This window comes from Crocodylus porosus, unplaced genomic scaffold, assembly GCF_001723895.1.
Source record: "Crocodylus porosus isolate Cpor-Errol unplaced genomic scaffold, CroPor_comp1, whole genome shotgun sequence".
In the NCBI taxonomy this organism is placed as follows: Eukaryota; Metazoa; Chordata; order Crocodylia; family Crocodylidae; genus Crocodylus; species Crocodylus porosus.
Genome location: NW_017728947.1, coordinates 55,983,741 through 56,002,279, shown reverse-complemented (window position 1 = coordinate 56,002,279; position 18,539 = coordinate 55,983,741). Strand labels below are relative to the sequence as shown.

At 45.8% G+C, this 18,539-nt stretch overlaps 2 protein-coding genes across 2 annotated transcripts in view; one reads left to right on the top strand and one right to left on the bottom strand.

Annotated features, from left to right (window-relative positions):
• Positions 1 to 1,714, bottom strand: part of DNAJC17 (DnaJ heat shock protein family (Hsp40) member C17) — a 28,645-nt gene extending 26,931 nt beyond the window's left edge. Inside the window, exon 1 of the mRNA XM_019551649.1 lies at positions 1,608 to 1,714. Coding sequence (XP_019407194.1) covers positions 1,608 to 1,685 — 78 coding nt within the window. The 5' untranslated portion in view covers positions 1,686 to 1,714. The remainder of the gene's footprint in view (positions 1 to 1,607) is intronic.
• Positions 1,715 to 2,246: 532 nt separating this feature from the next.
• On the top strand, positions 2,247 to 18,390 carry ZFYVE19 (zinc finger FYVE-type containing 19). Its single transcript, XM_019551908.1, has 11 exons — positions 2,247 to 2,701; positions 3,425 to 3,546; positions 5,261 to 5,314; positions 5,878 to 6,038; positions 7,088 to 7,233; positions 9,589 to 9,703; positions 10,240 to 10,449; positions 10,740 to 10,819; positions 11,439 to 11,549; positions 13,370 to 13,533; positions 16,138 to 18,390. Exons 1-11 carry the CDS (start codon positions 2,648 to 2,650, stop codon positions 16,208 to 16,210), a joined length of 1,290 nt encoding a protein of 429 aa, XP_019407453.1. The 5' UTR covers positions 2,247 to 2,647; the 3' UTR covers positions 16,211 to 18,390.
• Positions 18,391 to 18,539: the final 149 nt, after the last annotated feature.

The window sequence follows — 18,539 nt, the reverse complement described above, 5'->3', positions numbered from 1 at the left end:
TTTTTTCCTGAAATTGAGCCTGAAGCAGCCTTCCAGGTGTTTGTATCCATTGCTCCTGGTCTTCCCCAGGGGTGCCCTGGTGAACAGCTGTTCACTGAGTTCTTGATGTATACTCCCCTAATGTAGCAGTAAGCTGCTACCAAGTCCCCTCTCAGCCTTCTCTTTGTAGAGGCCCAAGTCCCTCAGTCTTTCCTCGTATGGCTTATCTTCCAAGTCCCTGGTCATACAGGTGGCTTTTCCCTGGACCTTCTCAAGTTTTTCCGCATCCTTGTTGAAGTGTAGTGCCCAGACTTGGACACAACACTCCAGCTGCAGCCTTACCAGTGTGGAGTACAGTGGGAGTATCACTTATTTAGTTTTCCATGAGATACAACGGTTAATGATTGCCAACGTGTTGTTTGCCCTGCTGGCCACAGCAGTGCACTGCTGGCTCATGTTCATGCAACGGTAGATCGCTACTTCTAGGTCTCTTTCCACCATGGTGCAAGTCAAATTGTTGCCACCAAGCCTGTGGGTATTTTGGGGATTGTTTGCCCCCACATAGAGCATCTTACACTTCTGAGTGTTGAACTTTATCTGGTTCTTGTCCACCCAACTCTCCAGCCTGTCCCATTCTGCCTGTGTCTGGAACCTATCTTCTGGCATGACCACACTCCCCCATAACTTGGTGTCATCTGCCCCACCCTGTAAGAGCCACTTGTGGCTCTGTCCTGCACTCCACCCTGGCTGTGCAGCACCTGCCCTTGCCCCTTCCCCAGCCCCACACCTTCCCTCACCATGGGGGCCTCGATCTGCCTCCACCCTACCCTGCCCCACCCCCGCCTTCACAACAGATTTACCAGCCAGACCCAGCAGCTTTCCACACCGTTGGGCTGAGCTCCTGGCCACCTGCACGCTATGCTACAGCTGCACGCATGCACGGGGCATTTATCAGTGACATTATTGGCCATATCAGCCAAAAAAAGGCAATTACCAATACTGTCAATTTTCCTCATATCAGTGCTGACCCAATATGTGATCCACATATCAGTGTACCTCTAGTCATTAATTGTACTGTTCCACCCATTCACAATATCTATCTCCCGGATTACTTTCAGTAGTCGCCACGGGCTTGATGCAGATACTGGCAGATTCCCTGCCACACCAGGAGGGTTGGCAACCCCATAGAGAAGTGATTTGCCCACTGGTGCCCCCAACTTGTTGGAGGGCCAGAAGGTGCTGCCACATTGCGTGCCCTGGCAGTGCCCCTTGCCACCCCTGCCCCGCAGCTGTGCCGGGGCTAGGCCCGCCAGGCGCCTGGCACCAGGTAGCCCTGGCCCAGGAGACTAAGGGATCCCTGGCCCGCCAATGTTCTTCTCATTTGCATGGCCCCGCCCCTCCAAGGAGACGTCGAGGTTGCACGAGGGAAGTAGGGATCCTGTGAAGTCACGCACGGTGGGGAGGGGGGCAGAGCGCATGCGCAATGTAACCATGGGGCAGAAGCTGACGGGGCAGCGCAGGGGGAGGGGCGGGGATAAAAGCGGCCGCAGAGCAAGCACGCCACAGGGGTCGCTGCCCCGCGCCATCCTCAGGGCCTTGGGACCCGGCGGGGCGGGAAGGGCCCTGACCTCCTTGTCTGACGCCTTCTCCGGGACACCCAACAGCGCGTACAGGTCCCGCTCCAACATCTCCTTATCGACCGCCATCGCCGCAACCGCCCGCGAGCCGCAAGCCTCCTGCGCACTGGCTGCTGGGATATGTAGTCTCTGCGGCCTCAGCCTCGCCCGCGATCGGCAGGGCCCTAAGGAGGGCATCGGACTACAACTCCCGCCGGGCCACGCGCGGCCATCTCGGAAGCGCTGCGAGGCGGAACAGCGGGTCCCGCCAGGCTGTGCGCGGCGGGCGTGTGCCCTGGGCAATGTAGTGCTGAGGCGTTCGGTCCGCAGTGTCTGCCGGCGGTGGCTGGGGGGAGGAGACTACAACTCCCGGCAGCCCCCGCGGCTCCGTGGGCCGTGGGAGCCCTGGGTAGCCGGCGGGTGCTGAGGTACTTTGCTGTGTGAGGCGGCTGCGGCTGGCGGCAACTCTCCGGGGGTCTTGGTCTGCTCCGTCCTGTCCTATCCTGGCGTGGTTGTTGGAGGGGGACTGGCGCTGCCCCAGGTGCCGTTGGGTCCAGACCTCGCGGGCTGTGGTTACCTGTGGGCGGGGGTGGGGCGCGGGGCGGGGCGGGGCGCGGCTGCAGCCAGCCTCCAAGGAGCACGTGTGGTTGCAGCTGCGCCGCCCGAGGGAGGGTGCTCGAGTGTTGAGCTCTTTCCACCGGGGTGCGAGTAGCTGTGATGCTATTACTAACGCCAATACTATTAGCAGTAGTAAAAGACCTAATAGCAATAGTCATCATCTGAGGGAGCAAAGCCTAGTGCTGCTAATAAAGAGTAGTCAGTAGCCATAGCCCCTTAATCACAGGCTGCAGCAGGCTAGTTAGTGGGGGGGCTGGCAGTCTCCTCCTCCCTTTCTCTCTCCTGAAGGAGTTTGGAGCCAGTTTGCACTGCCAGTGCTGTGCAGCCTGGGCTGCTCCAGAGACCATCGCCAGCCCTGCACGGTTCTTCTGGACCAAGACGGGACCTCCCTGGGATAAAGTGTTCCTGTGGGTGCAGTCGCCTGCCTCCCTGCCATGGAGAACAGGTGCTACGGCTGCGCATCCAAGTTCACTCTTTTCAAGAAAGAGGCAAGTCTGCCTTACATGAGGGATAAAAGGTCAGGGTGGCACCCCAGGAGGTCAGTAGCCAGGCAGGCAGCAGTATTTGATTGGTGCTCTGTGGAGCGCCAGCACTCTGAGGGTCTGAGTGCAGAGTGCCAACTACACCTCTTATTTGCTGCCTTCCAGACCTAAGCTTGACCCTACTGAGTGTGTTCATTTGGAAGCACATGTTCCCCATGCCCTAACGTGGCTCTCTGGGTGTGGGTGGTGGCTTTCAGGGGCTTTTTAGTGTGTGTGTGGGAGGGGTTTAAATACCGATGGCACAGAAACTAATCTCTTGCCAGTTAAAGTGGTAGGGATTCCTGTAACAAAAAAGGCTTGTGGGTTGCGTCACCCGCTCTTCTGCACGACCTTCGGATGAGAGAGAGAGACTCTTCTCTGTGCACTGTCTCACAAGAGAATGATATTTCCAATTCTAGCTGTTGATCCTTTTATGCCCTGAAGGTTGAAGGCTGAGAATCATTATATTGTGTATGTAGGTGCACTAGCTAGGATAAACCATTCCTGCTTGGAGAAATATTTAAGAAAAAAACAAACAAACCTTAGAACTCCCCGAATATCTCTGAAGTACTCAATACTAAAGCTGTATCGCCATGGTCCCTGTTCAGAGAGACACATTGTACATCTAGAGTTGTTGTGGCCAGGTGCTGATGCACTTTCAGTACTCCGTCTCTCTTTCTCTCTCCTCAGTGTGGATGTAAGAACTGTGGGCGGGCATTTTGCTCAGGATGTCTTGGATTCAGTGCCATTGTTCCCCGGTGTGGGAGTACTCAGCAGAAGGTGTGCAAGCAATGTCATGGGTTGCTAACTGGGTAAGATGAGAGACTTGGGCACTGTCTCTATCTACTGTCTTTTCTTGTTTCAGCACTGTGTCAAATGCAGACTTTTTACCCACTTCCCTCTTAATAACTCCACCCTAAACTCATACTTGTATTGGTCCTATCTTGGATTCCAATAGAAGATAGTCCTTCACTGACCTGCAGTTGCCTGGGTTGTCCATTAATTTATCCAGAAGACTACAGTTATTGGAACTTTTGCCTTTAAGGCAAATTGAACGTATTCTAAAATTCTGCCCTTCCTGTTTTGCTGAGTTATGATCTGTAAGCATACTGTTGGGTTGCTTTCCTTTTTAAAGGAGAAAATATGCCTGGCCTCCCAGCTTGGAAAGCCTCAGAGCCCAGACTACAACCAGCCAAAGATAGCGACCCTTACTCTCATCTATTTAATATCTCAGAACAGGAACAGTGAAATAGGCTGGAAAGGCTATGAAGTCCCAGTGGAAAAATGTTTTTTCTTTCCTTGTTCACTAGAGCAGACAAATGGTATGTTCATGTCCTGATCTTGCAAGCTGCTCTGTGTCACTGAGGGCTCCATTAAGCAAACAGTTCTGTCCCAAACAACACCTTGCAGAATCTGAGCCTTGAAGTGTAACCTCTTTGTGATGGAGCCCAGGCCTTCATTCTTATCTCTACAGTGCCTTGCTCAATGTAGAGCTTATCCTTATTGGGGTCTCTGGAAACAATTGTTGTGAAATTGATGTAATATCTTCCATAAATATCAGGAAAGGTTGCAGTGTTAATCACCTTGAATTTAAGCATATTTGTAGTAGATAATATCCAACTATTGTCTACTACAAATTATACTTTGTAGTAGATGATAGTTGGATATTATAATTTGTATTATATAACTATTTCTGCAATATGTAGTTACATAAAATCCTTTAGCCCTTGCATGTTATATAATTCTGTATTTGGAGCCAGTTAAGTTGAATCTTTTCCCCTAGGCTGTTCATTGATAGTGACCTAGGAAAGTTTAGAACCTTAACTTGTTTCCTCTTGTTTTCTGCCTTTGGAGATGGACTGCAAGATAGAGGGGGTGTTTCAGATCCTTTCTATTAGGGAAGTTGTCAACAGGGGGGTATGCATACCCCAGGGGGGTACTTGGGAAGGCCTCAGAGGGCATACAGCAGCAGCACAGAGAAACGGTGGGTGGGGGTACCAGCACATTGAGGCATTACATACTACGTGCCGCTGGCACTCTTGTTTTTGCCGGTGCTGTTTACTGCTGGTACTTCCAGTTTTGCTGCTGCACACCACGTGGGGGGCCCCCCACCCTACCGCTCCTCGATCAGCTGGTGAGGGACTCCCTGCTTCTCCGCTGGCTGCTGGGGGTACACCGACCAAAAAAAGTTGAAAACCACTGCTTTATATTGTAACATTGATAGCCATTTTAAACTAAGTCAGTCTTGTGCAGTACAGATGGGAATAAAAAGTAAGAAGGCTGAGTCACTGAGTCCAGTTTCCTGCTGTCATATGCAATCTCCACATAATCCCTTTCAGAAACTGGGCAGATGCCATCTGGTTTAGTTTTTGAAAGGAATTGTATGATGCAGCTGCTGATGAATGCAGTTGAACCATACATTCTGATCCCATAGGTTTGAACAAGAGAGGGTATGTGAAAGAAGCATGTAGTTCAGACATGTGCCTCTGTGCTGTGCTTCACATTTGGGATTTTTTTTTTTCCCAGAGGGGTGTCTCAAAGCAGCACAGCAAGATGGTCCCCACCAGAGAACTACAAAAAGTGAGTTCTGCTCATTTGGTTGTTTCATTGCATTTCCCCTTGGTCCTTGTCTTTTCTACTGAAATTGCCAGAAGGCAGGGTCTTGGATGTGGACTGCTTAGGACTGGATTGAGACCAGCAGCTGTTGTGCAATGCTGGTAAAACAGTTTTCTAGATACTAATGACTTCTGTCTGTTATGGTCTAGCTGGATTCAACTTTAAGTTTATGCATCTCTGATTCAGCTGGTTTATAAAGTGCACCTCTGCCTTGCCTTCTGCCTGGATTTCACCTGTGGATTTCATCTGTGAGATAAAAGCATAAATTTCTGCATTTCACTGCCAACTCTGCCATTCACTGTTTGACCACTTTATGTTGCTGCTGTTCAATAATCTCTTCCCCCTAGTGCCCCAGATTTAAATCTAGCCTACTGAAGTCAGGAGCAGGAATATAAAAGCATTTGCCCTGTTCTCTTCTATAGCGTCTTTTCCCAAATAACATTTGTTACAGAAGGGCTCACAGAAGATGTCTTCAGAATTCATCTTCTGAGTTCCAAGCTCTGCTGCTTTTTCCCTCCTTGTCCCAGGCGTGTAGCAGCTCTTGAAGCAAAGCAGAACCAGCCCAAGAGGCAGCCAAAGGGACCCACAAAACTCCAAGGCCCAGCAGATCCCAAATATCAGGGGCTGTCAAAAGAGGACAGAGCTATTGCTGAGAGACTGGAGAGGCTCAAGGAGGACACAAAGCCCAGTGAGTGTCACAGGACTGTGGAGACTCTCAGTGGGGAAGCAGTGGTTATTGCAGCTTGTGAGATGCAGAATAGGAGCAGTGGATGATGCTATTACAACTACCTGTGTATTGGTAATCTCGTCTGTGCGCCTGGGAATTGGTAGGAGAAAGCTGGCCATGGAAGCCAGGCCCTGCCTGTGCTACCACAGCATGTAGCATTACCTTTTGGCTACCTGGGTTAATATCCTTGGCTTAGCTGTCTTGGACTCCTGAATTTTCATTGACTTGCTCAGTGCAGTTCTTACCTAAGTATCACACACAGTAAAATAATTTGCTTGTTTATATTTGTCTTGGGGCTATTTTTGTGCATGATAGCAAGAGAAACAAGGCAAATCGGGGGCCAGCACACTGCTATTTCTGTGTGGCCATAGCATTATGCCAAAGGTTACACACGGGATCAGTTTGTCTGGACTGCACCAGGGCTCCAGGGGATCCCATTCTCGTCAATCTTGCCTCACAGGAACTGAAAAGAGAGAGCTGATTTCAGCACGTGGTCCCAGGGAGTGTCTGAAACCAGTCTCTCATAGGGCAAGAAACTTAACTAGTTTTAAGATGGAGCTTGATTTGTCTTTGACTGGGGTCATATGAGTGGTGTCTGTAGTGTCAGGGGACTGGGGTCAGTGACTCAGGAGATCCCTTCTAGCCCTGCATTCTTACAGTGCATAGACAGCAGCACACTTTGCCTCCTGAAACATGAGGGTGCTGTGTTCATTTCACTTTCTCCCTTGTAGGTATATTGGTCCTGTGAGCTCATATGAAATTGATAATCTTCCAGCTGCCTTCACCATATGTAGGAGGGAGTGGGTATTCATCAGACAGCAGTAGATTGTACTTTGATGCCAATATGCTATGCACTCATAATCTCTCTGGGTGTAATTAATAGGATGAGAGAGACTTTGTTTAGATGTCTAGATCCTTTATTCTAACAAGAAAAATAAAATGCAAGTGATTCAGATGAAATGAACCCATTTGCCTTTAGTAAAAGAAAAACATCTTGGTCTGAATTTTAGAGTCCATCCCATCTCAGGCTGAGATAGAATCTAGGCTCGCAGCACTGAAGCATGACCCCTGCAAACCTGTTCCATCTACACAGGAAATGGAGGACCGCCTCGCTGCCCTACAGGGGAGAGTCCTACCCTCCAAGGCTCCGAGACCGGTAAGATCTAGTCCCCTTATGTCAGTTATTTCCAGTTCATCTTCCTGACCTTGCATGCTAGTTGTGGTGTCCCACGAGATTTCAGAGGAATGTCAGCCCTTTCCTGCTTTATTTGTATGCGTCTGGCATACCACCTCAGAAATATATGAAGTTGCTCCCTGCTTATGGTATTGCTGTTGTACCTCATTGAAGTGAGGGCACCTAGTCCTTGTGGTGCTGCCAAACAAATGATAGCTAGTTTAAGGGGCTGAAAAGGAAGCAGCCCCATGTCTGAGATACAGATAAGACTCCTACAGTAAAGTGCAATTTCTTTGTCTGTGAGAATTTTTGGCTTGAGAGAGAGCTTTGCTTGGACGGGAGACGCTGGCATCAGGAGTCCTGGATTCTATTCCCACTTTAGTGGTTGATCCACTTTGATGCAGAATAAGGTGAAGGAATGTGGGCTGAATTTTTAGAGGTGCTGAGTGCCTAATGCCTGTTGGAGGCAGTAGGACATGTGGGTGCTCCATGCCTCCAACTATCCACCCATTAGCCTTTGTTAGTTTTCCCATCTATAAAAAGGATAATGTTATTTGACTACCCCAGATAAGTGATGCAGTTTTTACAGGTACTTTTAAATCCTTGGATGAAGACAGCTGTAATATGTAATGTCGTTGTTATTGTCACTAATAAATGTCTGAAGTGGTGAAGTAAATGGCAGCCTAAAGAAGACAGTAAGACAGGAAAAAGTTTGCTTCTGATGGGTCCTGAATATAAGGCAATGCCCTACTTGCATTCCACATACTGTCTTTTCCCCAAAATCAGCTTTCCAAAATTAGGGTATGTGTCTTAAGCAGAAGGATTACTTTTTCTTTTCTGAAATAGAAGCACAGAGACACTGCTCTTAAATGGATGCTGCTTTTCTGTAGATCAGCAAGCAGAAAGTCCAGTGTGTTAACCTTCTCAGCCACTAAGGAATTTGCAATAGCTATTGACTAAGCTCACTGTAGCTTGTGCCTGAAGGAGCAGTTGAGCTGGCTTGGGGCAAGTGAAGTGCCACATGCAGTTTAAAGTATCTTGGTGAGGTTTGTAGCATGAAAACAACACTTTTTTTTTTTTTTTTTTTTATTATTTAGAGAGACTTACATAGAGAACTATTTAATATAAAGAAGCAAGTTGGCTTCTGCTCTTGCAACAGTTTGGGGCCTAGCGTTGCTGCTCTCCTGCCACACAAGGAAGTTCTTAGCATCTCGCTCGGACTGTTTCCTAGGTTGCTACACTTCCTGGACACTCTGTTACCAGGAGGTCTTGTCCCATGTCACACAGTTGACCACAGCTCTGGAAAGTCTTTTTCCTATGTTCTGCCTTCCAAAAACAAGATATGGGTCTTGCTGCATGGCATGTGCCCCTAAATATCAGAAGCTTACCTGTCCAAAAAAAAAGATTTTTATGACCTATGCAGTCATTGATCAATGATCAAACAGGGCTTCCATGAGATATTAGAAAGACGGGACATGACAGTACTCAAATATTGGAGAAAACTATTGTATTCAGTGGGGGTTAAAACCACCTTAAAGAGATGCTTTTGGGTGACATTCTGCCAAAAGCATGGGTTTTCTGCATGAATTAGTAAAATAAATCAATTGCAGAGCTGAAGTTGAATTGAAATGTTTCTATTACTTTTTTAAAAAGTAATGTTTTACCTTTTTAAGAACTTTTTGAAGTGAAACCAAGCAGAAATTTTAGTGACTCTGGCTTGGCATGTGTTTAAATATTTTTAATTGAAAGCTGGGAGAAAGGCATATTAGACTATAAATAATGTAACATTTTATGTAAAATATAGATGTGTTCAGTTAAAAGAAAAAGCATCAGCTTTATTTTTTAACTTGGCACATTCCTTTTAATGGTCCATAGAAAAACAGTACAACATGTTTTATATAGTTGTAAAACTTAAGTAGGCTTTGTCCCAGAGTGTTTGTTTGTAATTGGGAACCTAGCATTAGTATCAAATCCCAACAGCCTCTCTGACTTCTGCCTGATTGCTGAGCAGTTCTGGAAATCGGGTAATTTTATTTAGTTGCTTAAATGTAAGTGTGCCATGATATGAGTTGGTATTAGACCTGGGATGAGATCTCAGCAGTTTCTGACTCATTTCCATTCTGAGTTTAGTCTGGTGTCTGTAGTTGGAGCTGAGGGTGTTCAGCCCCACTTGAAACCAGATCCTGATCATCTCCAGTTGCACCTCCAGCAATGGAGTCATCTGGTCCCAGTAGGAATAGGGTTCAAATAACTTTTCATATTTTAAATTTGCCTCTAACCATTATCCATTTAACTCTTCCATTCCTCTGTCTCCCACAATTCCCTTCTCTTTTCCAGGCTCACCAGCCCCCAGACACCAGAACACAGGTCCAGCAGACCAATGACCTACTGACTCAGTTTGCTGAGGAAGTGGCTGTTGATGAGTGGTGTAGTCCAGGAGTCCAGTCACAAGGTACCTCTTACTATCTGCCTCTTGCAGGTTGCCTTTTCAAAGTCAGTTGGTGTGAGGATCAAGGCTTGAAGGTGTTTTCCTTTTTCAAGGGTAATGTTGTTTGGTTAATATTTCTAGTTTTTGAAGGCAGCTGCTCACTATGGAGGGAAAAAATGCTACCTCCAGCCATTCAGTGCTGTGTTACACAGCCTGTGTGTTAGTAGTCAAGGTCTGGCGATACCGTCATGCCCAATGTCCTTTATGGTTTAGTTAAATTTTTCTTACTTGCCATGGTGAGTTCTTCTACAAATGGTTTTTCTTCTGTGGAACCCCACTGAGAACTGCAGTGTGACTCATTTCTCTGGTCACCATTCAGTGAAGGCCCTGATACAGTGTAACTTTCATTATGGAAAACGGGGACCTGTGCAGCAGAACCTTGGTGGTCCATCTATTATTAAATGAGATGTGTGCTCTTAGTCTGTTCTTTTAATAGCCTAGGCTGTGCTGAGGGGAGGACTGCTACTGTAACACCTATGTGTTCTCTTCCTGTTTTCCAGCTGTTAATATCCAGACTCTGAATGATCTCAATCGCAAGAATGAGAGTGATATCTCCATTACAGATTTGGACCCAAAACTGCTAGAGGAGGAGAAGAATAAACTTCTAGCAGAGGCTGCTGCTGAGCTAAGGGAGGAGAACACTAGACAGGACAAGATTCTAGAAGTTGCGAAGAGATTGGCAGTACTCAGAGGCCAGGACCCTGAGAGAGGTGAGTAACAGGGAAGAACACAGTGCTGGAAGACAGCAGACGTGAGAGCACAGTGGTTGAGTTAGATTCTCTTCTCATAAGACAAAGCAATATCCCTTCCAAATAAACCCCTCAATCATTCTGTATCCTCCTTACGTACATGCTTTGCTCTTGGCTTTGCCAGAGCCAGTACTGGGTTATGGTTTGGTGCACCCCTCAAGTTCAACTCACTGCTCAGAATAGTGTGTGAGCTGGGAAGAGATGCTATTTCTAACTCACTATAGTCTCATAACTTTCCATACTTCTTGCAGTTACTCTGGATGACTATAAACTCCCAGACAGCGATGAGGAGATGGATGAAGAGCAGGCCATTCAGAGAGTCCTGAAGCAGGTTAGAAGTTGATACTAGGACTTTACTTGCTTTCTTTTTTTAATTAATTCCAAGTCATTTTGTTAGTGGTTCAGCAGGCACAAAGAACATCCTCTGTCTTTTTTTTGTTTCATTTGAACTAACTCTTGATTTCAGTAGATAATAGAACATTTCTGTGACCCAGTCAGTTAAGTCTAGTGGCCCTGGCTTCTCTGTTCCAGTGTGTGTCTTTCACTCCAGCTGACTTACCACTGTCGTGGTAACTTGTCCTTCCTAGGTAATTAAATGACTTCCAGTCTGAATTCTCCATCCCCCTTGCCTAGTGTATCTTCAGAATTTGCAGCAAAATATAAGGCCCAGCCAGTCATAGGCTACACAGGACTTTGGAAGTCTCTTGTGCTTATGTCCTGTCACTCATGTTCTCTCCCTCTCCTAACTTCTTTCCCCCATTCAGTTGTTGCTCGTTCTATATCCATGCCCCCTCAAACAGGAGACCATGCGATCTAGTTCTCTTTGTAGAGGCAGGTTCTGTTCCTATCGGATTTCTGGCTCTAATGATAGTTTGGAAATTTAGGCTGGGGGTAGGGGGACAGTTGAAACAAGACAGTTTTTTTTTTTTTTTGTCATCACTTGTTACCAGCTCACAGAGGAAGCAGCTCTGGATGAAGCAAGTGGTTTCAACATCCCTCCAGATCAAAGCACCCAGCCTGGAGTCTCGCAGCAGAACCTACCCAAGAAAGCAAAGCAGAAGGCAAGTCAGTCGAACCCTCGTCAAGTGACGTTTTTAGCTTCTTGACACAACACATTTCTTTGTAACACAAACATCCACCATATCTTGAGGGTATTGTAGCACAGTATTTATTGTGCTTTGGACTCCTAAAACCATAATATGGGGAGGGGCTCATCTTGGATTTGAGTATGGAGTGGGGGGGTTATGACAGGCGGCTGCTGCAGCTCCAGCTCTGGCCCTGGCCCTGACTGGGGTTGGAATCAGAGCTGCAGCTGCTGTCATTTCCTTTCCCACCCCCTGGCAGCTGGATAAGGTCTAGAAACTGTATCAGTAAGCAAGTGCATGCTCTCACTTACATCCAATGAAGGGAATTAGTAACGGGATGCCAAGTAGTCAGGGCTGATTTACTTTTTATTACTTAGAGGCACACATGCTCTCTAAAGTAGTTTGTAAGCATTAAATTAATCTGTAATATGTGTCACTGCGATGCATGTTTCAAATCCAAGAATATCTTTAATTATCGGTGTTATCAAAATGTCAGTAAGTGTGTTAGACTTCAAAACCCACCACTTTATCATCATGTTTGTTGGGAATCTTCTTATGATGTGTGAAGAATATTTTCATGCTTTTCCCCAAATATGCACTTGAAAAGGTTAGTTTTTAGCTGTGGCTATTACCATAATGGCAGCATAAACGAGAGGAGTTAGATAGTCTTGTGAGTAAGGCGTTAGTCTTTGACATGGATCTTGAGTTCGGCTCCTGGATTAGCCACAGGCCTTCTGTGTAATCTTTTGCAAGTGACCTAAGACCTCTGCTTCAGTTTCCAGTATAGAATGGGATTAGTGTTACTACCTTTACTTCTACACCTGGTGTGCCTGAGCAATGTAGATCATCAGCCATTCTTATCAGAAGATGTCTTTTTCTGTGAGTTGGTACAGTGCCTGACACACAGAGTAGATGCTGCTGTTGACACTGGACAGACAGGAATGGTTACCTACCTGTCAAGAAAGATGAATGTACAACTAAGTATGAGTGTGTGAATTTAGTCTTTATTTGGAAAAAAAAATAGATTATAATCTATATGCAAACCAGCCCTTTGACTCCTGGCTAGTTCACTGGGCAGAACTTGATACAGCAAAAGTTGGATGCTTTGGAGGGTAGAGTGACATTGAAATAATGTGTGAGTATTTGTAGCCAGTGTATATTAGAACAGGGCTGTCTAACTGGCAGCCTGTGGCCATATCTGGCCCCTAAGGGGTTAACATGCAGCCCCAGGCTCTCCTGCCTATCTGCTGTTCTCCCCATTACTACTGCTGTTGTGGCAGCAGAAGTTTCCAGGCTCCCCTTTTCTCCTCTTGCTTCTGCTTCCTGCCTCTACTTCTAAGGCTAGGGTAGGGCTGGGCAGCAGGAGGGTGCTGCACACAGTAGAGGGAAAGCTGGACTGCCCATACCATAAGAGGGGGTCATGTGCATGTGGCCAGGAGGTATGCTGCACTGCTCACTCTACCTGCACTGGGGAGGAATGCCAGTTTCCTTGCACTACCTGTGTAGTGGGTGAGAGACCCCAGAGGGCTTGTAGCCCATGCAGCCCAGAGGTCTGTGCCTCTCAGGGTGTGCCGCCCCCCCCCCCACCAGAAATTGAACAGCCCTGTATCTTTTGCAAGTGCAAGTCCTTTGAGTGTCTTTTCTGGACAGAATCGCCCTCTGTAAAACCTCTTGCTGCCTTGCCTTCAATTTGTGTGCAAGCTGAGAAGATCCATGAAGCTCCAGTTCAGTCTAATTCTTGTGCATTATCCCAGCCTGTCACCTACTTTTGTTTAATCTGGTTTCTCTTGTATTAGAGTCAAGCTCCAGCCAGTATAACCATTGCTAAGAAACCCAGTCTGATGGCTGAGGCAGAAGACAGTAATGAGGAGGAGTTGCCATGGTGCTGCATTTGCAATGAAGATGCCACATTACGTTGTCATGACTGTGATGATGATCTGTACTGCCAGCGATGCTTCCGGTAACTGGGCTGAGATCTTTTGGATAGAAATGTGCATCAAGATAAACCTTTTCCTTCTACACCAAGTTTATAATTCTTATACAAGTAACTATCCTTTGTCCATTAGCAGAAGGAGAAATTTAACGAACTGAATAGTTCAGTAAGTTGCCAACCCTTTAATGTTTTTTTTTCCCCAACATTGGGCATTTATTTCATTAGCTTACTTGGAACTTACAAGCACCATTATCAGAAATAAAACTGGGGTCAGGGAAAGTATTCCTTCCCTGCTTTAACACTGCAAGCTAAAGTGTATTATGAGGATGTTATGCCTATCTCTGAAACTAATTTCTGCTGGAGGCCAAATAAGTGAGATCATTGTTCAGGTCTGGCTGTTCCCATGGTTGGTTGATGTTGATGGATAATAGGGCCGCGCAAAGCTTTGGGTGGTGATTTGATTCGGAGGAGATTCAGCCCAGTTCGGTGGCCAAATCTTCAAATCCAAATTGAATCAGGACCAATTAAAAGGTCTGAATTGACTAGAAGCTCTTTGAATCTTCAGAAAAGATTTGGAGAGCTACAGTGATTTGGACAGTTCCTTGTGGCTGCAGCAGGGAGTTGCAGCCAGACTGAGTTGGTAAGTAGGTGGTAGAGAAAGGGGAACTGGGGGGGGGGACCATGGGGGACCCCTGCCTGCTTTCCTGGCCCTCTTAAAGAAAAGCCCAAACTCACTGTGCTGCTGCGCGGGGGGTGATCCCTGCTGCCCCCCACTGCCCCATGTTGCATGTGAGGCTCTGCACGAGCCCCCCAAACCCCTGCCTGCCGCAGCTCCAGCCCTTTAAGAAGAAAAACCAAAACCCCGGAATGCATCACTCCTGCAGTGGCCTCAAGGCTTTATGGGGCTCATACAGAGCCCCCCACATGGTAGGCAGTGGAGATCACCCCCCTGCTGGCAGAAACAGTGAGTCTGGGGGTTTTCTTGGCTTTTTTCTTAAAGGGCCAGAGCTGCAGTGGATGGGGCAGCCACGAGGTGCTGGGGGGGACCCATGCAGTGTGGGTCAGTGGGGATTGCCCCCTACACAGCAGCACCCAATGAGTTGGGGCACCTTTTTCTCCCAAGTGCCAGGAGTTGGGGTGGGCAGGGCAGCTGTTGCTGGGCTGGTGGGGAGGGGATGGGCTTGGCTGGTTCAGAGATTCAGCAGCAGCTGAATCTCCAAATCAGATTTGGTCGAATTGATTCGGGACAGTGATTTGAATTGCTGTCCCCCAAATCAGCCGATCCAAAGCAAATACTAGCCATTTCACACAGGCCTCATGGCCAGCTGTTGCTGGCAGAGACCAGGTAAAATCAAAAACAAAGGAAATTTACAAGGATAGAACCTGTGACCTGAAATTAAGACTTTTTTTGGTGTTTAGTTGGGGGAGGGGGGGTGTTTCTGGAGTATTTGAAATTGGAGTCTCCATTTTGTTTATCAACCATTTCTAGTTTGCAGTTGAGCAATACAGTAGCTACAGTTTTTTAACTCTTTAAAAAAACCCAACTCCTAAAGTTTTTTGACTTCTGGCAGCGTAACAATCTTTGGGTTGGGGAATTATTTTCCTTAGAACAGTGTTTCATCAATCTTGGCTTCTAATTTACATACATTTATTCCTCTTTTTAAAATATCAAAGTTGCTTGATTCCCAAGGCTAGTGTTGTACAGAAGCTGAAAATTAGCCTAAAATGGAAACTGGATAGTAGCAAGAAATGTGTTTTGTCATTTCCAGGCTTGTAACACATTTCTTACTATTTAATATATTTTTTTGCTCCAAGCATTGCTCTCTGCAGAGCCATGTACAAGTGAAGCTAGCTAAGTTTAAAGAACAGTTGGCCAAACAAAAGCAAGGTATTAAGTCAGTTTGCCATGTGCTGCAGACCAGGGTTGTGTCCTTGCCTAACCCAGCCTGCCTCTGTTCAACTTGCTGCATATGTAACAGAAGAGAAATCCACTGAGTAGGGATTCTAGCCTCTGCAGTACACATTAGCATTGTAATGGCATCACCTTCATTATGGTGCTGAAAATGACCACTAATGACGTTGAGCATGAACCTTTCAGATAGCAAGGAACTCTTGTTATTTTTCTTGCTAGCAGTCAGAAGATGGAGTGGAGGCTTCAGATTTATCTGGAAGTCTCCCCCTTCACAAAGGAATTACTAGTGTGATATTAAAAAAAATAAAACCTCTCAGCTCTCAATCTATATACAACAAATGGTAGTTTTAGGGAGAACCCCTCTCATAGCCAAACATAACCCAAGAAGCAATCCCCAGTAATATGTTCACACTACAGACTACAGTGCAGTGTAACAGTACCTGAGTCATCTTGGGTATCTCACACAATATAGTCACAGTTGCACGGTCCTCAGTGCAGGTTAATCTACCCTGCCTCTCAGTAAAGTGTATTAGCCTGGGCAGAGCAACAAATGAATGTAGCCAAACTGGCTCCAGTACACAAGCAAACTCATTGGAACTATACTGCAGCATAGCTATACTTTTACTTGGGTACCCTCTGTAGTTGCTGCTGTTGAGTGGGCCACTTTGCATGATCTTATTTTTCTTAAATGCTAATGACACTTCTTTTCTGGCTTTCAGGGAAGGCCATAATGAGTTTGAACTGAAGGAGCACCACACATCTAGCTACCATCCTCTTCGCAAGCACAAATGAGTCTGAGTCTTGGCCAGAGAGGAAGATGGAAAATGGAAATGAAGAGAATTGTCCAGATGAGAGAAATCCAGGAGGTTTTGCAGTTGCAGTTGAAACTAGTGACCTCTTGAACAACTAATGGGCTCTTGGTAGTTCTGGAGAAGCTTGAAGAATCATGTGATCCTGTTGCCAAAATACAGCCAGGGAAATGTTGCTGGGAATGAAGTGTGTGCATGGGGTATATGAGGGTTTAACATCAGGAAATGGTTGCAAACAATAGGAACTTAAACAGGTGGAGTTTAGGTAATGCTAGAGCCACGGATACAGCATGCCTTTTAAGGAAGCATGAGGCTGTGTGACAAGTCACTTCTTTCTTTTACTAATAATTTGCATGCCTACTCAAAAGAGAAGGTAAAGCAAGTCATAGGAAGTCAGTTTTTCTCTGATTTCATGGAATATATGATGAAAATTTTCAAAGTATAATAAAAGGTATAAAAGAGGTGGGTGTGGTGAAAGCTTTCTTGGAATTTAAGGAGTATCATTGTGCCATAATGTATATCCTCCATTCTAATGCCAGACAGCTCACAATCAAAATGGAAGAGTTTGCATTTCTTGAAATACTCTTAGGCAGGTCTGAGAGACCTTGGGGTTGCTGTATAATGCTGTGAAGAAGGTATTAAAAATACTTGCTGTGTTCCACCTCAGTGGGGGCTTCTTTTTACTACTGAGCAATATTGTTCCTGTATCCTTCTTGTCATGTTTAAGGTAAAATCTAAATGAAGCTGGAAGGTGTTCCATTATGTAAGCAGTGATTTTTTTTTCCCCTCCCCCCGCCCCCCCAAACCAGGGTGCTAGAGTACCCTAGGATGCCTTGAGATTCTTTCAACAAGTGCCACATAATGCTGGCACTGTTATGTTTACAGACAGGATTCAGAAGTCAAACCCAGGGACTTCAAATAGACCACAACTATGGATTTCTGAGTTCTTTTTTCACAACAGAAAAACTTCTCATGATATCTTTCTGTAGTCAAAAAATGAATGAAAATGAAGAGCTGGCATTTTCCAAGGGGGAATCTCGAGTCTGTCCAGAGTTGCCTTGAGTCTGAGGTTGAGAACCAACTGATATAAGGGCTCACAAATCATATTGAAGCAGATAAATGCATGCTTGAGTTGCTAGTAGACTGAAGATCCTACCCCTCCTCCATGTGAGCATGCATTCATCTTGCAAATGAACACGTGCTGAGATCCTTTGGGGTTCCTGGAGACTGTCCTCATGCCAGTCAGATCTTGATAGGCAGAGAGATTTAAGATTATCTGCTGACTTGGCAAAAAGCCTCTAAGGAAAACAGTTCAGGCTACTCCCACTGCAGTTCTGTACATTTCAGTAGTCACAATGCTGAAGTTGCCTATCTCTTTTTTGATCATCCCAAAGCTCATGGACAAAGACACCAGATTATTATGTCGGTTTCTGACCGTGTCCTGCCCAGGATAAAAACAGCCTGTCCCTACCCCAGGTGGCTGCCATCTACAAAATAAAACTTGGTCCTGGGCTGTGACCATTTAAGAGTGATAGTTATTCAGAACTATTTGATTGGAACAACTTATGGTGAGACACCATTCCTGGAGCAAGGACTTTTATGTGAAATCCCTTATGGTCTTATTCTCTCTCCTTTTGTGGCTCAATTACATTTTGGGGAAGAGAGAGCAAGAGGTGAGAAATATCGGTAGCTCCTTTTTATGTATCCTGCATCCTTTTGGTTTGAAGGGGGCTTGCAGTTTAGAACTTGTTCAAACTGCTCCATCAGTAGATCTTTAGTCTTGGCTTTCTTCCAGATATATTAAGTCCTTTTCTTCACACCTCCTGCTCTTAAATACCTTGGCCTCAATTACATGGAGGAGCATGCTTTTAGAGTGGCGGGCTATAACCCTACCCAGTTCCACCATTAATTTAATGGTCTGGAGTGACTAAATCCTTGCCTGCTGCTTTGAAAACATTCATAGAGATGCTCAACAAAGGCTAGGAACTTTTGAGTTGTGGTACTGTGAGTAAAGACTATGTGATGTGTACAAAAGAAATTGTGTGTGAATCTGGTTTTGTTTCTTTATGATGCTTAAAGTAGGGTTGGAAGAATTTTCTTTCTGAAAGTTGTTCAATTTTTTTACATATTTTTTGCTGTAGAATTAAAACCAATATGACATCACAGGAGAGAGAGGCTGAATATTTTAGGAAGGTGCTTTGAGGTGGTGCTAGTAGCAAGAACATGTTGATTTGGTTTGATTTGTTGTCTTTATATTCTACACCTGGGCATAGATCCTCACTTGTAAAACCTAGCCCAGCTGAAATGTGTCC